Genomic DNA, 19968 nt, shown 5'->3' with positions numbered 1-19968 from the left:
TTTTTTTTTTTTTAAAGATTTTATTTATTTATTTGCGAGAGAGAATGAGAGACAGAGAGCACGAGAGGGAGGAGGGTCAGAGGGAGAAGCAGACTCCCCACTGAGCAGGGAGCCCGATGCGGGACTCGATCCCGGGACTCCAGGATCATGACCTGAGCCGAAGGCAGTCGCTTAACCGACTGAGCCACCCAGGCGCCCTCTGTGATTACAGTTTTAATCAAAACCATCCTCATTGTTTGCTTGGATTCCTGCAGCAGACAGGCCTCCCTGTCTCCACTTACGACATTATGTTCCATTATCCATATAGCAGTCAGAGGGATCTTCAAAAGCATAAATCTGATTATGCCCCTTTCCCTCCTCACTGCTTAAAATGCCCCAAGGCTTCCCCTTGTTACTAGAATAAAATCCAAATGCCTTCCCATTCTCTTCAAAAGACTCATGATCTGGCCCCTGCCTACCTCTCCAATTCCATATCACCCCACTCTTTCCCTTGATTCTTACATTTCGGCCACACTGGTCTCTAGATTTACTAAACACACCAAGGTTGTGGTGGTCCCTGTACCTTGGTACTTTCTGTTCCTTCTGTTTGAAAGCTCTTCCCCCATAGTTTGTCCTCTAAGTCATTCAACTCGCAAATCATGTCATCTTCTCATAATCTTTCCTCATAATTCGAGCCAAAGACTCTTCCCCATTTTGTTATTAGTCTATTGTAGTTTCTTCTTCTTTTTTTCTTTTAAAGATTTTATTTATTTATTTGACAGAGAGAGACACAGCGAGAGAGGGAACACAAGCAGGGCGAGTGGGAGAGGGAGAAGCAGGCTTCCCGCGGAGCAGGGAGCCCGATGTGGGGCTCGATCCCAGGACCCTGGGATCATGACCTGAGCCGAAGGCAGACGCTCAACGACTGAGCCACCCAGGCACCCTCTTTTTTTTTTTTTTTTAAGATTTTATTTATTTATTTGACAGAGAGAGACACAGCGAGAGAGGAAACACAAGCAGGCCGAGTGAGAAAGGGAGAAGCAGGCTTCCCGCCGAGCAGGGAGCCCGATATGGGCTCAATCCCAGGACCCTGGGATCATGACCTGAGCCCAAGGCAGATGCTTATCAACTGAGCCACCCAGGCACCCCTATTGTAGTTTCTTCTTAACTGTTATTAGAATTTACAATTAGCCTACATGTTTATTTTCATTTTTATTGAGTGTCTCTCCTCTCTAGAATATAAATTCTTTGAGTGCTGGTATACACCACTAAACTACCCAACATCTTAATGTACATTTTAAAACAACATCTAAAACAATGGCACATGGTAGCTACTTAGTGAATATTTCTGCTATCTTATCAATCATTATAGTTATTGACGATATAAAATAGGTAAAAACGTTTTTATTACATAAAGATCATAAGAATGATAAAAAAATTATTAAAACCCTAGTATTCTGCTGAAAGTCTTTATGTAACAAAGCAGAAGTATAAGTTAATTAGTAAGAATACCTCAATAGGTGAGTGTCTTTTAGTTCAGGCTGTTATAACAAAAAACCATAGACTGGGTCACTTACACAACAGACATTTATTTCTCACAGGTTCTGGAGGCTGGGAAGTTCAAGATCAAGATATCAGAAGGTTCAGTTCTTGATAAGGCCCCGACTCCTGCCCTGTCGATGGCCACCTTTACATAGCAGAGACGAGCAAGCCCTGTTCTCTCCCTCCCTCCTTCTCTCCTTCTCTTTTATTTGAGAGAAAGAGCATGAGCTGGGGGTGGGGTGGGGTGGCTAGAGGAAGAGGGAGAAGCAGACTCCCTGCTGAGCTCCACAGGCTTCCATCCCAGGACCCTGAGATTATGACGTGAGCCAAAGGCAGACTGAGCCACCCAGGTGCCCCTCCTTCTATTATTTATCTATCTATCTATCTATCTATCTATCTATCTATCTATCTATCTATCTATCTATTTTTATGAGTATTAATCCTATCATGGGGAGATCCACCCTTCTGAAGTCATCTAAACCTATTTACTTCTCAAAGTAGTTAACTCCAAACACGATCACAGTGGGAGTTAGGACTTTAACATGAATTCTGGGAGATAACATTCAGCTATAACAATAAATACGCAATGAATGTAAATATAACAATGAAGAAACATTGGAAAGTACACATATATAAAACATGCAAATATTACCAGTTATCAGAGATATTAACTTGAACACTTATAATGAAACCATTTTTCTCTCTTAATACAATGTCTGGCATAGTGTGATCTCTCAAATATTTTTTGAATCAGTCTGTCAGCAAAATTTCTCAATTGATAGTTCTTCGCCCAAGAAAGATGTGGTGGAGCTGGTGCTCTGTGGTGGTGGTAGTGGTGAGATTTATACATTCCAAAGCAATGTGGTAGTGCTCTCTTACCTCTTGACACAATAATTCTACTTCTAGAAGTATTTCCTGGCACTCTAATCCAAAATGGAACCTATATGCAGGATCATATTTATTGCATTGCCATTCACACTAACAAAAAAAGAGAGGGCATAAATGAGAGTCCAGTATTTTTTTAAAGACCTCTTTTTTTGTTATTATTATTATTATTTTAAGTAATCTCTATGTCCAACGTGAGGCTCGAACTCACAGCCCAAAGATCAAGAGTCACATGCTCTACTGACTGAGCCAGCCAGGCACCCCAAGTCCAGTAGTTTTTAAAATGTGGCCTTTTGATTGACACTGTCACTAAATATGTTAATACATCATTCAGTTTACTGTCAGGTCAGCCTGGGAAGAATTTTATATCTAAATTATCACATTTAGGGGCGCCCGGGTGGCTCAGTCGTTAAGCATCTGCCCTCAGCTCAGGTCATGATCCCAAAGGTCCTGGGATCGAGCCCCGCATAGGGCTCCCTGCTCAGCGGGAAGCCTGCTTCTCCCTCTCCCACTCCCCCTGCTTGTGTTCCCTCTTTCGCTGTCTCTCTCTCTGTCAAATAAATAAAATCTTTAAAAAAAAAAAATTATCACATTTAAACTCTGTCAACTATGGTTAGTTTTAATTTAGCTCCCAGAGAGTTAAATTATTTCCAAGCTTTTAAGAAATATTTTATTGTTCTAGTCCTCCTACCCCCAACACATGTTTCATGCCAAATGCTCATGAGACTAGAATTTCCTTGAGGGCAGGGGATGGCATTTCTTTTTACCCTCACAGAGCCTCACTATAAACTCAATCAATACATGTGTCTTAGTATCCTAGGGCTGTCATAATAAAATACTTTATACTGGGTGGCTTAAACAACAGAAATGTATTTTGTCAGAGTTCTGGAGGCTGGAAGGTCCAACATCAAGTTCCATCATTGGTTTCTAGTGAGAGCTCCCTTCCTGGCTTGCAGATGGCCACCTTCTTGCTGTGCCCTCACATGGCGGAGACAGAGCACGAACACTCTTATAAGGGCACTAATCCCATCATGAGGGATCTGATATATGATATATATATATATATATATACAATTTAATATACCTCTAAGTGTATTTCACTTTGTCTCTTTGTTATTTTTAATAATGTATGCAAAAAGGTCAAAATCTGGGGCACCTGGTGGCTCAGATATTTAAGCGTCTGCCTTCGACTCAGGTCATGATCCCCAGGTCCTGGGATCGAGCCCCACATCGGGCTCCCTGCTCAGCAGAGAGTCTGCTTCTCCCTCTCCCTCCGACCTTCTCCCTCTGACCCTCCCCTCTGTTTGTACTCTCACACTCTCGCTCTCTCTCCCTCTCTCTCTCAAATGAATAAATAAAAAAATCTTTTTAAAAAAAGTCAAAATCTTATAAGTAAACTCATACTGTCCTTTGACAGTATTTCAAAAGCGTCTTCTCCAAATATTGTCTTGAGGCATGCTAGCTTGAAAACTAACTTAAAGAGAGAAATAATAACTTTCTAATTAAAAAATTGTAATCATCTAGTCCAACTCTTAGAAATAGAAAATAGAATGGTGGGGCACCTGGGTAGCTCAGTCGGTTAAGTGTCTGTCTTCAGCTCACGTCATGATCCCAAGGTCCTGGGAGCGAGTCCCCCATCTGGCTCCTTGCTCAGCGGGGAGCCTGCTTCTCCCTCTGCCTGCCGCTCCCCCTGCTTGTGTTCTCTCTTTCTCTCTGTCAAATAAATAAATAAACTCTTTCAAAAAAATTTTTAAAAATAAAGAAAAAAGAAAATAGAATTGTGGTTGTTAGGGGCAAGAGGGAGGGGGAGTTGTTGGTCAATGGATATAGAGCTTCAGTTTTTATTTTTTAATTAACATATAATGTATTATTTGTTTCAGGGGTACAGGTCTGTGATTCATCAGTCTTACACAATTCATAGCATAGAGCTTCAGTTTTAAAAGATGAAAAAGTTCTAGAGAACCATTGCATCACAAGGTGTACATGGGTAATGCTAGTAAACTATGCACTTAAAAATGGTTAAAATGGTAAATTTTATATGTTTTTTTTTTACCACAACAAACAAACAAACAAATAAACGAAATTGGTGTGTGGGTAAACCAAATACCATGGTGTATATATAATCCTGTGCCACCCAGTTTGGAAAATTATAATTGTCAGTGAAATTTAGGAAAGAAGTATCTCATCTCACTGGTAAAGTTCTTGAGATTTCAAAAATAAAGTATTTAAATATAGAGACTGAACAACTCTCCTCCCTGTTGCTATTTTTTCCACCCACTGGTCTCTCTCCAGACTTGGGATAAAGGTTAAGGCACACAGTAGATATTTATTGTTTTGAGTCACCAATCTGGGTTCCTATCACTTAATTATAGGATTTTTGAAGGAACTCTTAAGACAAGAAGGCAGTTTTTGTTCTTATTGTTGGTGCTGTTGTTATTGTTGTTTTTCACACTACTATCTTAAGCTCAAATAATTTAGCATTTGGGGACCACTATGAGGGAAGTATGCCTGAGGCTAAAGTGAATTCAAGAAAAGCAGAGCCAAGAGGAAGTGAAAAACTAAATCCTGATGATATCTTTTGAGCGTCTGGCTTCAAACACATATCATCTTGGCTTTACTACTGGAATTATGTGAACTAGAGAATTCTATTTATTGCTTAAGCCATTTTAATACTTGGATTTCTATCACTTACAGTGCAAAGAAACTTGACTAATATGGATTCCTTGCAATACTTTTATGCATTCTTAAAATGCATTTCCCCCATTACCTAGTTCAAGCTGGATTCTGTAATATACAACCTCAGAGTCCCAAGTAATATAGACATCAATACCAGAAGTGGGATCATTGTTTTAGATCATCAGAGAAAATGCAGAACTAGCTGAGCCGTGGCTCAGTGGGGGGTTGGGGCAGTACAGACTCCTGCATTGTAGGGTGAGAAAATAAGATTTTGTATGTAGATATAAAGCAATTGCCAACACTATATCCTTAAGTTTCTTGCTTAAGGCATATGGCTGTGAAGGGTAAAGCTTTAGAAAACTTAGTAGCAAAAGGTCAATGGGTCAGTCTGCTAGTTATCAGTCTATTAATTCAAAGTTCCAAATTTATTCTTTTTGCTTGCTGTGTGACAATAGATTTGGGCCCTTAAATGATTTTCCTTTGCCAGCTGGCATAATAATAGGTCTTTCCAACAGAGGGCACTAGAGAGAAATTGCAGGAGGAAAAGGGTTTTGTTTCCCAGTTCTGGTTTGCTTGCTTCCCATAGCGCACAGGGCCAACCCCAGCTTCTGCAGTGCACAATGGCCAGCAGCACCCACAGACTGCATCTTCCTCCAAAGTCCCCCTGGATGGTTTTGTAAGGGGGATGGAATGCCTCCATGATACATGTCTCTGTGAACAGCTTTCCCTTGCATCCTAGAGGATACATTTCCAGCAAGTTCTACCAGCATGATACCACAGAGACTTCTCTGCCATCCGGTGAACCACAGCTGAGTCCTCTCCAGCAAGGTCTGGATGTCCATCCTACTGGTGGTGGGGCCCTTCTCTGGGTACTCTATTTCAACTCTCTTTTAATTTTTTTTTTTTTTTTTAAATATGGAATGCCTCATGAATTTGTGTGTCATCCTTGTGCAGGGGCCATGCTAATCTTCTCTGTATGGTTCTAATTTTAGGACATGTACTGCTAAAGCAAGGATTCAAGCCTATATTCTTCACTGTCCTCTTTACTTCTTATACCAATCCCCTATTAGAGTGAAAAAAATTTTGTATTAAAGTTTCTCTGGTCAAATTACTGTGTGATTTCTCTCTCCTGATTGTACCCAGACTGATAAATCAGATTACGCTGATTTTTCCTGAGGACCCTCAATAAGGTACAACAAAAAATTTGCATGCACCCATCAAGATTTTCCTGAATGTGAGCAGAAAAAAAGGGGAGTTGGGAACTAATAATGCTGAGGTCCAAATCAAGACAGACCGAAGTGCAGAGAGGTCGAGTTCTCTGACTTGCTTCACCTTTTGCACATAAGACTGAAATGCTGACTGAGGAAGTGGGAGATCCTGTCAACTACAACGGGAAGGGATTAATGGAGAATGGGGGGTACCCTGATACATGGGGCCACACCCCAGTGCCTCATACTGGGTCCCCTCCTAACAAACAGTATGACACTGCCATTGCAAACTACACTGGCCTGGAATTCAGTTTGGGGGCAGGGTGCTATTCTAGAAGAGAAAGAAGAGTTCTCTGCCAGTCCAGACAGTTTCTTCACCCACACTGTCCTGAATAAAGTTTGTCAAACAAAGTGCACTGTGTATGTGTGGGGCCCAGAGTTGCTGCTAATGAACAGAAAATCTATGAGTATAGCCCAGCCTTGGCTCTTCCACTGAGCCGCCATGCTGACCTGATAAAGTTTTTGGTGTTTAATTTTAGTAAGTTGCCGTAAAATGAAACTGATAGACAGGTGACTATGGTTTTATTCTAACCGTAGCACCAGCAAAAACCACACTATGTAACAGGCCTGTGATGCACTAAACTCAATGGCACAGAATGTCCTAATTCCTTAGATGGCCTCAGGCCATTTTTGCACCCCATACTGTTAACAAGTCAATTGCAAATGAAATACATCCTTCTCTTTCCCCAAACAGGTTGTCTATTCTCATGTCCTTTTAGGTGTCCCCTTGGTGATAGGAATGATTCCAGCAGGCAATATCAGAGAGCCACATTAGTTGACAATAGAATTCTCACCACTGTCAAGTCAACCAAATGATGCCAACAAGTGGTTCTCTGCTTTGCTTCATTAACTCTGTCCAGCAGCAAATATCCTGTGATTTCTTCCCCTCTCTCCACGTTCTAAATGGAAGTTTTCATAGTGGCTGTAGTTACTCTGCATTGTGGTATGTAAGAGGTGGTTGATAGGGATTACATTTATGAAATAGTCTAAGGCTGTAGGATCATGAGATATTACAACTGGATCAGATTAAGACTCAACTAAAGAAATAAATAAATTACTTGGAGACACTGGACTGGAAAAATAGTGGTCTCATGACATTGCCTCTAGGAACATAGCTGGAAGGTACTTTGGATTGCGTCCTTCTGAAGAAGTAGTATATGTGTATGTATTAAGGAGGAATGGCTGGAATAATTGAACTTTATGTATAGAAAGAAAGGTGTATATTTCTGCTGGAGGGTTCTTCTATTTCTCTAAGAATTAGGATTTGTTTGCTTTTTAAAACTGGTGTCAGGCTTTTGCCTCCACTGTTATGCTGGAACTAATCTTGTTATAGTTGCCTTTATCCAAGCTATGTGCCCAGAGGATGTCGATAAATGTGTGAAGTAAAGGCGGGGGGAGGGGGGGGGTGAAAAAAGATGAGATTTTCATCTCAAAGATGAAAAAAACCCAGCAACATCAAAGAAAAGTTGAAATGTGAGTTAATTTGTTGGACTCTATTGCCATTTCTGGTCTAATGTATGGCTCTGCTTCCTAGGACAGCATAGTTTAGTCCATGAAACAATTTTAGCTGCATTCAAAATATGTTTCATTTTTGGTTTGGCTTCTCTACCGACTGGCTTTCTCCACTTGGGCAAAGGAATAGGGTGCTGTCCATCATGTTAATATACCTTCTAAGGTAAGGCACTAATAGAGACTGACTAGAAGAGAGGGATCTCAATTTTACCAATTTAACTTTAACAAATTTAAATTTAACAAATTTATTCAATTTACTCAATTTAACCAAAATGTAAAATAATTACCCTGGAGAGAGTGTAACTGCACAGGTTGGTACTATATCCCCTCCATTTTAATCAATTGTAGCATGGAAGCTGGATTCTACAGGATAAATAGGGCCACTAGGGCTGCGAATAGGAATATTAGTAACAATGACAGCTGTCTGTAGTACGTAAAATACTGCTGATAGGAAATTCAGTGTTATTAAATAGCATGAAAAATGCATATTCATAATGACATTTACGAAAGAGTTGAAATATAACCGTCCCAAACTGGGGTGGACTAAAAAAGGGTCAATTCCCTTATTTTTCCATACTTGATATTATTAATCTCACTTTGGAGTTTCTGTTTGTGTTGATTTGCAGAGTTACTAGGAGAGGATTTAAACTCACAGTGACAAGTAACTCGGTCCCCTCTCTCTGGGGAAGACGAATCACTTCCGCAGTGTTTCATCCTCCTTTGCCTTCCTATCTTCTCCTACAGTGTTGATTCTGTTCGGAAAATCCATCGGGGGCCCATCAGGAAAGAGAGCTCTCAGTAAGTAGTTCAAAAGAGGATGTTTAATATGGAAAACAATTACAAAGATGTCAGGAGCACTGAAAGACCATGTGTGAGAGCAAGGCAAACACAGAAGCCACTGAGAAAAGGCAGGGACTGCCCAGCAGGCTCCGGGACCCAAGAGGGAAGGGTGGTCTTCCAGAAGTTGAAAACCTGGAAGAAATGAAGCCACAGCCAGAAACAGAGAGGGAAGGAGAAATGCCTTGGCCGCTTCCTTCTAGTGTCTCACCAGTGTCTGCCATTGGCTGAGTACAGACAGAAGTCAGTTGGCAATGGAAAACGGGAAACCGTCTGTAAGGGTCAGCTTCAGCAATACACCTACCAGAGCACGTGACAGGTAGGGAAACAGATCTGATGGTCCACCAGCAAATGTTTGGCTCAGATTCTTTGAGCTGCAAGTAACAAAAGAGCCAACTGAGAACGGTTTCAAGTAGAAAGGCTTAACAGGAGGTAGGACAGTTTCAAGGTTAATTAGATGATTAGTATGGCTCAACTACACTAAGGACCTGCCTTCCTTCCATCTTTCTGCTCCGCCATGGTCAGCATATTGGCTTATTCTTTGGTGTGTTCTTTTCACAGTTTCATGATGGTTGCAGAGTCCCAGGCAGCACAGCTGGATAAGGAAATATTCAGATCTAGCATGGAAGTGTTTATTCCTATTTTTTGTTTTTTAAATCAGCTAAGAAAGGCACTTGCTGAAGCCCCTCAGAAGAATTCCCCTCATACATCCTTGGTCATAACTGAATCACATGCCCAGGCTTAAACTACTGACAAGAAGAAATGACCCATTCAAGTTGGTTCATCTCCATCATGGTATTTCCCCTTGAGCTGGGAATGTCCTCCTGAAGGACACAGCCAGGAAAAAAAAAGAAGATACCTGAACAAAAATCATGATTTGTGAGAGTGGGGGATGGGAACAGGGTTTATAAGTGTTTGTTGATGGGAACATTGTGCCCTGTATGGTTTCCCTTTCATATTTTTATTCACTTGACCTCCCTCCTACTCAGCCTGAGGCATCCCTCTGCCTGTGTGTGCATTGGGGTGAGGTGGGGAAAAGAAGAAATTAGGATTAACTCATCAGGAATGTAAAGAATGTTGCTCATTTTTTTTTTTTTTTTTTTAAAGAACATTTCCGAAACAGGCTTAAACGACTAAATTGTATGCCTTCAGCAAACAGGTTATTTATGTACATGGTCAGGACTAATGTTAAAAATATTTAACAACTGGAACCAAATGGGCACTGGCCACTCAGGCAGACTACTGCCCAATCAGACTGGGCAAGCTGAAAAGGACTAGCAGAGCTGGCATTGGTGCAAACCAGCTGAATGTTGACACTGCACATGGTACCAATTAAAAAAGATCCCAAAGGGTAGACAGGGAAACATGAGCCTCCCTCCCATTCCATCCCCCAGCTTCCCAGTTCGCTTCTTCAAAGGCAAGCAACCACTTTTACCAGCAAAACAGACTTTTGACGTTCTGTAGTAAGACAAAGCCAGGCTTTGTGAAGAAAGAAATTAATTTTCTAAATTCATTTATCTCCTCTTTTAGTATGTTAATTACCTGGCCACGCCGACTTGGCTGAAGAGTTTTGCATATTGGGTTGGGGGGGCGGCAATCGGCAGTAAGCAGCAAGGTAGAAAGGTCCATTCTTTCCAGTCCAAGGGTTTGTGGTTGGAAAAGAAAGGTGGAATAGGGGAAAGGTGTATTAGATAGGCTGAGGGGAGTGGTGAGGGTTGGGAAGCTGAGAGCACACTGCCTTATTGGTTGTGCAGAACCAAGCCAGGGGTCACCACTTTATGCAAATTCAGTGACACTGGATGTTTAGAAGGAATGACTCTCCCTCCCAGAGTGAGAGAGGAGAGGGCCCCAAGGGATGCTATGGACAGTAGCTGTGTTGAGAGCAGAGCAAGAGGGGCCTTCCATGTTGAGGATCAAGAAACTGAAAGAGCGGTAGAGATTCAGAGGGTTCTACAGTGTTGGTGAGGCTGAATCAACCAGGGAATGCCACAGGGCCTTGACCCAGCTGAGACAGGCAGGAGTAGTCTTTACCAGCAGGTACCAGCAGCAGAATGCCCAGCACACATTGCATCTCAGAGACGAGTCAAAATTAGCCTCCCTGCAGAACAGTCCAGCAAGAATTCAAAGGAGACCTTACAGATGTCAGGACCGAGATTCTCCAATAGTGTCTCAAGTTCATGGCAGCTACCCCTTGTCCTCCCTCTTATCATTCCAGATGCCATTTTGAGGGGGGCAGACTGAGAGAGATGGAATATTAAAAGCTTAAGTGTTTTAACCCAAATATAAAATAATTAAATTATTGCAACAGAATAAATTTATCAAGTTGGTGTAATATGTAGAGTTTTCCCCCTATTATCCAAAGGCTGAGGATATTTTATTTACACAGTTGAAGGTATTTTGAGTAAATCTGTGACATTGCCATAAAAATATCACATAATTTTTCATATGAAATGCTGCCAAGACAGCAGATTGTGTCTTTTGGCCATTATGGTTTATTTGTCTAAGCTTAACACTCAGAGGGTAACCACATTTTCCTTATACCCACATTTTTGATGGATTTCCACATACTAATAACTATATGCTTACATGTATCCCCAAAATGACTTCTTAGAATATATGAGGAAGTAACGCAAACATGTTTGGATTAGGGCATGAGTAAAGCTGCCAGAGAAAGAGTGAAGCAAATAAAATTAAAGTCACAAAATTAATGTTCTGGTTAAGGATTGCCACTGTGTAAAGGGAAACACTATTCAACAGAAAATACACTTTACTTCCTAAAGTGGTCAAAATGAGTGAGATATGATTAGAAATCTACCATCAAAAAGGTGAAGTTTGAAATCCAAGAACCATTTTATAAATAAATTTGAAAAGTACCTGGACTACTGCTTTTTGGTGTGCCTCCTGTCAAGTGCTCTTTCTCCTCCCAGGAAATCTGAAGCTAAAATTAGCTTTCCTGCTCTGCTTCCACTAGTCTTTCTAGGGAGGAAAGGGAACAAAAGTACAAAATGTTGTAGTTTGGTAAACGGAATTAGCTGTTCATTGGACAAACAATTCAGTGAGTATTTTTCTAGGAATTGTCATTTTAAGATGCACTTTAAGACCCATTTCCTTCATCAGATTTTCTCTAAACCCATACCAGTCTAGTCATCCCACTTCCCATCCTCATTATAGTCACTGTTTATGAAAAACAATACTTTGGCAAATACCATTTTTTGTCTTTTTATATTGTTAGACACCCAAGAATGTAAACTAGTTGAGAGCGAAGTTCATGACACCAGCATAACATCTAACAGTTCCCAAGACAACGTAGACAATAAATGACAGAATTGAACTAACTATTCAATGGCTTCTGTTTATGATTCACTGAGACTGTGGTGGAGAGCTTCAACGAAGCCTGGTAATGAAATCTTTTTTTCTTTTCTGAAGCGAATTGAGGATGCTTTATGATGTTCCAGATTTTCCTTAGCTCCTTTCATGTGGTTGTGACCCCATCTTACAGATTTATCAATTGTGTGGATATATCTGGGAACCAAGGACCCATTTAAAAAAATAGAAACATTTAAATTAGTGAATAACGTTGGTGAAATACTTAGATCCATGCTTCTACCTCACTTTTCTTCAAAGCTATCAAAAACCAAAGGTGTTGGTGGTAGAAGACTGCATCTGCGACTGTAACTCGTCAGACTGTGTTAGGGCGAAAGTTCAAACCCTCTCAAGGGAGCTTATTTTTAATTTTTCCTCCCCAAAGGATCAAAATCCCATAACAGAAATTACTTGCTTCGTAACACATCTTGACATACATTCTGTCAAGGGCAAATAGTAAGGACCATACCTTTTACATTAGACAACGATATTTTTTGAGGAAAAATTCCTGAAAAACCCAATATATTTGATTGAAGCGGTGAGAAATGGAGTCCCGCCGGACGGAGACTGAGGGGGATGGGTACAGGTGGGCACCCAGCTGTTGATGTCACAACCTGCTGCGGGAGACACGCGCCGGTTGCTACGCAGGCCGCCCTCCCCACCCCGCCCTCTCCTCACTCTCTGTCCCCCTGTTCGTCGCCCTCTTGTGTTCGGTGACCCCCCGGGCTGCCTGCAGGCAGCGCAATGCCACGGGAGAGCTGCTGGAGGGGGCGGTGGGATCCCGGTGCACCATGAGCCTCGGGCCCGGCCCCCTTTCGGGCCGATGAACAGTGAGCACTCCGCTCACCATTCCCCTCCCGGCCTCCGCTGCGAAGGCGGCAGCGGCCGGACAAGAAGCCCGGGGAAAGCGCAGGGCCACTCCTCCACCAACCGCGCCTGGAAGGCAGCTCTCTCAGCGGCGCGGCTCCGGGACTCCTAAGTGAGCCGCTACGCAAGCGGAGTGGAGGGGCGGGGCGGGGGCGGTGTGGGGGCGGTGTGGGGCGGGGCAGGGAGCCGCCAAGTTGGGTGGGTAGAGGCCGGCAGCGGGACGGCAGTGCGGGCGGGAGGCGGGGGCCGGGGGTGGGGGTGGGGGCAAAGGAGTCGGAGGCGGAGAAGACAGCCGGGGGCGGAACCGCGGCCGCCTCGTGGAGCCAGGTAAGGGAGCGGCCTCGCGCGGGAGGCCGCCGGCTGGGGACGGCTGGGCGGTCGCCTTCCTTCCCGGGCGGAGGGGCGGCCTCCCGCCTGCTCCGAGCCGGCGTGGAAGTGAAGGTGAAGCCACTGGCTGCTCTCTCCACCCCCGCTTCCCGCCTGGCACTGCCTTCCCGGCCTGCCCCAGCGGGAGGAGCAGCCCCAGGGGCCGGCCCTCGCCCGGCGCGTGCGGCCCTAGCGACTCGGCGTTCGGCCCCGCCCCTCCCCGCCCCCTTCCTGGCGCGAGCAGCTTCCTGACGCGATTCCCCTCCCCCTCCGGGTTCGCGAAGAGAGTCGGGCCCCGGGCTGCCACCGCCAGCTTGGCCGCTGTCGCCGCCACCGCTGCCGCCATCTCCTTGATTCCCCCCATCCCCCGCCATGGCCGAGGAGCTCTCCGCGGCCACGTCCTACACCGAAGATGATTTCTACTGCCCTGTCTGTCAGGAGGTGCTCAAAACGCCCGTGAGGACCGCGGCCTGTCAGCACGTGTGAGTAGACGCCTCCTCCCCCGCGCGGAGCCGGGTGGTCGTTTAGGCCCAGCATCCAGCCCCGGACCCTCAGCTGCGGCCTGGCGGGAGCAGAGCCCACCGCGACTTGCCCGAGCGCCCCTCGGCGTCGAGGGCGCGTTCCGGCCCGCCCTCCTCCCGAGCTCGGGGCCAGCTTCCTGGGCCGGCCCCTCTGCCCGAGCCCCCCGGCCCCCGGGTATCCCTCCCTTGCTTTCTTGCCCCCAGGGCAGTGGCCGGGCTCGTCCCGGTCGTGTCTTCAGGCCCGGGAGGAATTGCAGGGAACGTGGAGCCTTTTTGTTTCCTAGCAACCTGAGTGAAGGCTGGGGTGTCGAGTGTCAAAACCGGCCGAAGGTGCGGGCACCAGCCTGCTCCCCGCAACTACCTCCTCTTTCTGACCTGCCCTGCTTTAAAGTTTTCCCTTCTTTGAGAACCCTGGGCCCATTCTTTCCAGGTCCAAGAAGTCTTACCTAACTTACCTTTCAACCCTGCTTCACAAATCACCCTGGACTCTCTTTCCTTTAAAATTCGGTACATGTTGGAATGATCTAGAATGGGTTTTCTTCTCTCATGTTAGAACTGACAGGATTTCCGGGTATTGAAGTGATAGTTTCCCTTTGTTTTACCCTTCTTATTTCTTGGTTACTACGAAGGTGGAGATAGGAAAGGAAGATTGCTGTTTCATGGAATGAACTGAAGATAAGGCAGTAACTCCAGGGGTGAGGGAGAACACAAAGGGATTAGGTGAGGTGGCATGGTGCTGTTTGATTTGGCATATTTATAGGAAGAACTTCGATAATTTTACAGACGGCTAGAGTGTCAGTAGGGGTTGGCAGGAGCCCTTCTTGTAAAGATACATAGCACATCTGACAAACCTGGCTGCTGATCAGAGTCCTTGGGGAACTTTTTAAGTAAACATCCCAATACCCAGGCTCCATTCCAGATTTACAAAAGAATTTCTGGCAGGTGAAGCTTGGAAATCTTTATTTGAAAAAATACACTCAGATTTGAAAGTTTTGTGTGCTTGCAAATAGCTGAAAAGAGTAGAACAAGTTTATAAATATATTTCTCCTTCGACTTTTTTTTTTTTTTTTGGAGAGATAGGTTCTGTAATTTTGTAAAGAATGGATTGAATTTGGGGTTCTTCAGATATTATTGTTTGATACTCATTTTTCTCACTCTTATCCTCAATCTTTTTTTTTTTTTTTTTTAAGGATTTTATTTATTTGAGAGAGAATGAGAGACAGAGAGCATGAGAGGGAGGAGAGTCAGAGGGAGAAGCAGACTCCCCGCCGAGCAGGGAGCCTGATGTGGGACTCGATCCCAGGACTCCAGGATCATGACCTGAGCCGAAGGCAGTCGCTTAACCAACTGAGCCACCCAGGCGCCCCTCTTATCCTCAATCTTGACTGCACTTTTTACCTTACTCCTATTCTGCAGTTGTGTGTGAGCTAGGAGTATGTGACTTCATTATAGGAGTTGTGCCAGTTATGTTTTGCTATGTTATGGGAGGTGAATGACAGTCTGAAATTGCTTTGTTATTTGATTCAACAAATGCAAGTTATTAAGAGAAATATTTTGAGATGTTCAGTGCACAATGTATAACTTTTTGGCCTTTAATCTGTCAGTATTCATTATTGTAACTTGATGCCTTTCCTGTGCTTGTGCTGGCAGTGGGTGGACAAAAAGGAGGGTAGGAGGTCAGAGTGAGAGGAAGTAGGTGTTTCTGGACAGAATCGTTTCAGTTACTCTTTGGGTCATTGACCTCATAGAACTCATTGTAATCTTCAGCTCCCCTCAAAATTCCATGCAGTTTGCTCTAGTTTACTTCCCTTGTGGGACATTTTACATCAGACTAATGTGGCTTGACATCAATGGTATGGAAAAGAGAGTGGACATGATTGTTGAGGACCTTTTTCTAATCATCTCTTTGGACTTGGATGTGGTTAGACTAGATATGGAAATGTAGAGTAGATTTTGTTGATACTGCTTTATCACCCTCCTCCATCCCCTCCTTTATCAACCCATCTCCTACTCCCCTCCCCCTCCAAACACACATAGTCGCTCTGAGATTCAATGAATTAAAGAAGGCAGAGGGGAGAAAAGTTTTATTTGGAAGGGATGGTAATGGTAGAACAGGGTCTTGATTGACTGGAAGGAGTTTGGTGGGGAAATACAATTATTTAAAATAATAAAATTTACTATGTCATTTGCTCTTCCTTTTTCACAAAGGACCAACCTGTGCCTTTAAAAATATTTATGTTTAGCTACAAAATCAGTTTTTGATTCACAGATAGTAAGAAATGAGGTGATAAGGGCTTTGGGTCACTATGGATCTGTTAGAAAATGAAAATTTTTCATCGCCATTTCAACGACAGCAGAGGATTTGCCCACTGACTATTCTAATGGAAGGAACAAGTTCATTATCATTAGAATAAGTTCACCATTTTATAAATTTCTGTATAATCCCCATTTATTCCTTCAAACAGCAAGTGTTGAATGTTTTCTGTATGTTAGGTAGAAAGCATACAAAGTGCTGTTTCCCTGGGGACTGTTAATAGTCTAATGGAGAAGACCTAAGCATGAATGTGACTGATAATGGAAGTGATTTAGGAGGAAAATTTTATGTGAGCATTGAGAGTAGCTGTCTAAATCAGCCTATGACTAAAGGGGAGATTTCCTGGATGTAGTAATACTTTAGGTCAGAATTGGTTATTCAGGGTTTGTTGGGGAATACCCTGATTGGGTTTACAGCATATGCAGACACAAGGAGGGGTTACAGAGGATGACTGTTTCCAGGCTGAAGCCGAAGGATGAGTGTAGTAGAGATAGAGTTTAGAGGTATTGGCAGGAACTTTCCGTGTAAGCCAATTTGAGCTTTTTCCTGAAAGCCATAGAGACCTATTCAGTAATTTTTGGCAGAGGAGCAGCATGATCACGTTTCAATTTTAGAAAGTTTACTTTAGTAGCAGGACCCAGCTTGGTGTAGTGGTGAGACCAGTGAAGAGATGATTCATTGCTGTGTCAAAGAGAGAATGGTTAGAACCTGAATTAAGGTAATGATAGTGGGAATGGAGAGGAGAGATTCCTGACATTTTGAGGAAATCAATGTAAGATTTGATGATGCCCAGTAGATAAGTGTATGTATGTGGATCTGGAATACATGGAACTAAAGCTGTGAATATGGATGTAGCCACTGAGGGAGGCCTGTAAGTTGGATAGCAGAGGGCCTAGATAGGACAAGTGCTGGAGAATGCATATTTAAATCTGGAGTGGAGAAAAGTGCAGTCTCAGAAGAATGGACAGGATAGGAAGAAATCTAGCATAGAGTGTGACAGTATGGAAACTGAGAAGAATTTTAAGGAAGGAGTGTTAGTTACCTTAGAATGATCAGATGTAGTATTTTAAAAAGCAAGTAAAGATGAATTAAGAGTATTAAAGTTGAGGGGTGCCTGGATGGCTCAGTGGGTTAAGCGTCTGCCTTCAGCTCTGGTCATGATTCCAGGGTCCTGGGATTGAGCCTCATGTCTGGCTCCCTGCTCAGCGGGGAGCCTGCTTCTCCCTCACCCTTTGCCCCTCTCCCCTGCTTATGTTCTCTGTCTCTTTCTAATAAGTGAATAAAATCTTTTAAAAAAAGGAATATTAAAGTTGAGCAGGTATTCAAAGTAAGGTTTCAGAAGAAGGTACAAACTGGCATAGTCGTAAGGTATTTCTTTCGGTGTTTTCATTGGTAATCTTCAAAGGCTCTTTGAACCAAACCTCTCCTCTTTCCTGTTTTGAGTGGTTAAAGGAATAACTTTTGTACATGGTTAAAAGTAAGCTCCATCACAGTGAAAATTACATGTAATAAGTTGATGCCTTGCCAAACTCTTAAAGATGGAATCTTTTTTTTTTTTTTTTAAGAATTTATTTACTTGAGAGAGAGAGAGTGAAGAGAGCAAGGGGCAGGAGGAAGGGCAGAGGGAGAGGGACAAGCAGGCTTCCCGCTGGGCAGGGAGCTCAATTCTAAGACCCTGGGATCATGACCTCAGCCGAAGGCAGATGCTTAAACAGCTAAGCCACCCACGTGCCCCTTAAGGATGGAATCTAATCTGTTTTGGGGCATCTCTGTAAGGAGGCATCTTTAAAAATGAGCTAATATAAATCAGCTTTCACTTCTTATTAGGCATGTGCTTGTATGATTATTGACTTGCTTTGGGTTGTCGAGTTCTTACATTTTCAGTTTATATTTCTTATTTTATTTTAAAGATTTTATTTATTTGAGAGAGAGAGAGAGAGCATGCGCACTCACGTGAACTAGGGAGTGTGGGGGTGGGGAGGGGCAGAGGCAGAGGGAGAGGGAGAAGCAGGCTCCCTACTGAGCAGGGACCCTGGTGGGGGACTTGGTCCCAGCCAGGACCCTGAGATCATGACCTGAGCCAAAGGCAACTGAGCCACCAGGCACCCCACATTTCTTACCTTTTTAACAACTTTATTGATACCTTGTTGTTTGAGCAGTCATGCTCTAAATAAATAATTTTAAAATTTCTTCCTTCCTACGGACTTGTTATATTCTTAAAGCCAGACATATAGGTTCTTGCTGATTTAATAAATGCTGCTCCAGACTGTCTTTTTTCTTAAGGGTTTTAAGACTTTATCCAGATTCTCTTGACAAATATTTATAAAATGACATAATTAGAAAACAACTATGCTATTTACTTACGTAACAGAAGGATGACTTAGTTTTAAGTCTAACTTAAAATCTCTGATTTTTTTTTTCTTTTAAGTTTGTTGTTTTGGGGAATGATTTTGACTATAGACTAGAAAGGTAAAAGGTGCTAGATTTTTAGGTAAGATGTGTATATATATACATGTATATGTAGGCGTGTGTGACACACATGGAATATTATTCAGCCATAAAAAAGGATGAGATCTTGCCATTTGTGACAACATGGATGGACCTAGAGGTATTATGCTAAGTGACATAAGTCAGACAGCGAAAGACAAATACCATATGACTTCATTTACATGTGGAATCTAAAAAACAAAACAAATGAACATATAAACAGAAATAGACCCATAAATACAGAGAACAAACTCATGGTTGCCATTGGGGGATGGCCTATATAAGTGTAGGGGGGATTAAGAGGTACAACTTTTAGTTACAAAATAAGTCCTGGGGATGAAAAGTACAACATAGGGAATATAGTCAATAATATTGTAATAATATTGTGTGGGGACAGATGGTGACTACATTTATTGTGGTAGGCATTAAGTAATGTATCTAATCACTATGTTGTACACCTAAAACTAATATAACATTTTATGTCAACTATTCTTTAGTAGTATAAGAAACCAAAAAACCCATTTTCAAGAATACCAAAAACTTACTTTGATAATTGCAACTTTCTTTCTTTCCAAAATTAAAATAGTTTTATTTTTCTATTTATAAAAGTGACATAATGCAGGGTGCAAAAAGATGTAAGGAATGAAGTGAAACAGTCACAGCACCCTAATTCTTTCTAAAGGTTGGCTGGCTGATTGATGGGTTTGACTGATTTATGTGTCTTTATCTTTCTGTCATCTATTAATATTTGATTGACTAGGTGGGATGATATGACATGTGCTGTAAGAGAGAACCCCAAGCAGACTCCATGCTTAGTGTGAGCCCACTGGGGCTGAGTCTCACAACCCTGAGATCATGACCTGAGCGGAAATCAGGAGTTGGACACTTAACTGACTGAGCCACCTAGGCACCTATAACCTTTTTCTTTTGATAGTCTCTTTGGGACATTTGTCCTTATAAATTTTAACTATTAAAAAAATGCTGGATTTTTAATTAATACTAAAATCAGGAGCATTTTGGATAGGAAAGTTTTTCTCTTCCAATGTCTGTTGATCAGCCTTTTGTTAGGAGAATGAATAAGAACAGAAATTCATCTGGCATCTGCTAGTTTAAAATTGAAGGAAACTTAACATCTAGAACTAATGATGTAATGTATGGGGATTAACATAAGAATAAAAAAAAAAAGAGAGAGAAAATTGAAGGAAACTTAAAAATAACCTTTTACAGGGGCGCCTGGGTGGCTCAGTTGGTTAAGCGACTGCCTTCAGCTCAGGTCATGATCCTGGAGTCCCTGGATCGAGTCCCGCATCGGGCTCCCTGCTCGGCAGGGAGTCTGCTTCTCCCTCTGACC

The 19968-nt window shown here is 42.8% G+C and overlaps 1 protein-coding gene, 1 long non-coding RNA gene and 1 other non-coding gene across 7 annotated transcripts in view; 1 reads left to right on the top strand and 2 right to left on the bottom strand.

Annotated features, from left to right (window-relative positions):
* Positions 1–5991: 5991 nt before the first annotated feature.
* On the bottom strand, positions 5992–6094 carry LOC115944515 (U6 spliceosomal RNA). The gene has a single exon (XR_004079053.1). It is a non-coding gene; the product is annotated as a U6 spliceosomal RNA (small nuclear RNA).
* Positions 6095–8675: 2581 nt separating this feature from the next.
* On the bottom strand, positions 8676–14376 carry LOC115944514 (uncharacterized). Of its 3 annotated transcripts, none has more exons than XR_014139644.1 (3): positions 14272–14376; positions 11574–11675; positions 8676–9073 (listed from the first exon to the last, which is right to left on the bottom strand). It is a non-coding gene; the product is annotated as an uncharacterized LOC115944514 (long non-coding RNA). The 3 variants fall into 3 exon arrangements; XR_014139643.1 differs by lacking the exon at positions 8676–9073 and adding an exon at positions 10224–10936; XR_014139645.1 differs by lacking the exons at positions 8676–9073; positions 14272–14376 and adding exons at positions 10224–10936; positions 12036–12239.
* The window catches only part of RNF138 (ring finger protein 138), a 35262-nt gene continuing 28454 nt past the window's right edge, over positions 13161–19968 (top strand). Inside the window, exons 1-2 of one of the 3 annotated variants that reach the window (XM_006752512.3) lie at positions 13161–13256; positions 13580–13777. In XM_006752512.3, the coding sequence (XP_006752575.2) occupies positions 13668–13777 (110 nt within the window). In that variant the 5' untranslated portion in view covers positions 13161–13256; positions 13580–13667. Of the gene's footprint in view, positions 13257–13287; positions 13778–19968 lie in introns of those variants that run through there. The other 2 variants (XM_081801441.1, XM_081801443.1) reach the window with 2 other exon arrangements.

This window comes from Leptonychotes weddellii, chromosome 13 (assembly GCF_054177405.1).
Source record: "Leptonychotes weddellii isolate Sample4059 chromosome 13, ASM5417740v2, whole genome shotgun sequence".
NCBI classification, from domain to species: domain Eukaryota; kingdom Metazoa; phylum Chordata; class Mammalia; order Carnivora; family Phocidae; genus Leptonychotes; species Leptonychotes weddellii.
The sequence above is the reverse complement of the archived record's forward strand: the minus strand, read 5'-3'. Positions and strand labels throughout refer to the sequence as shown.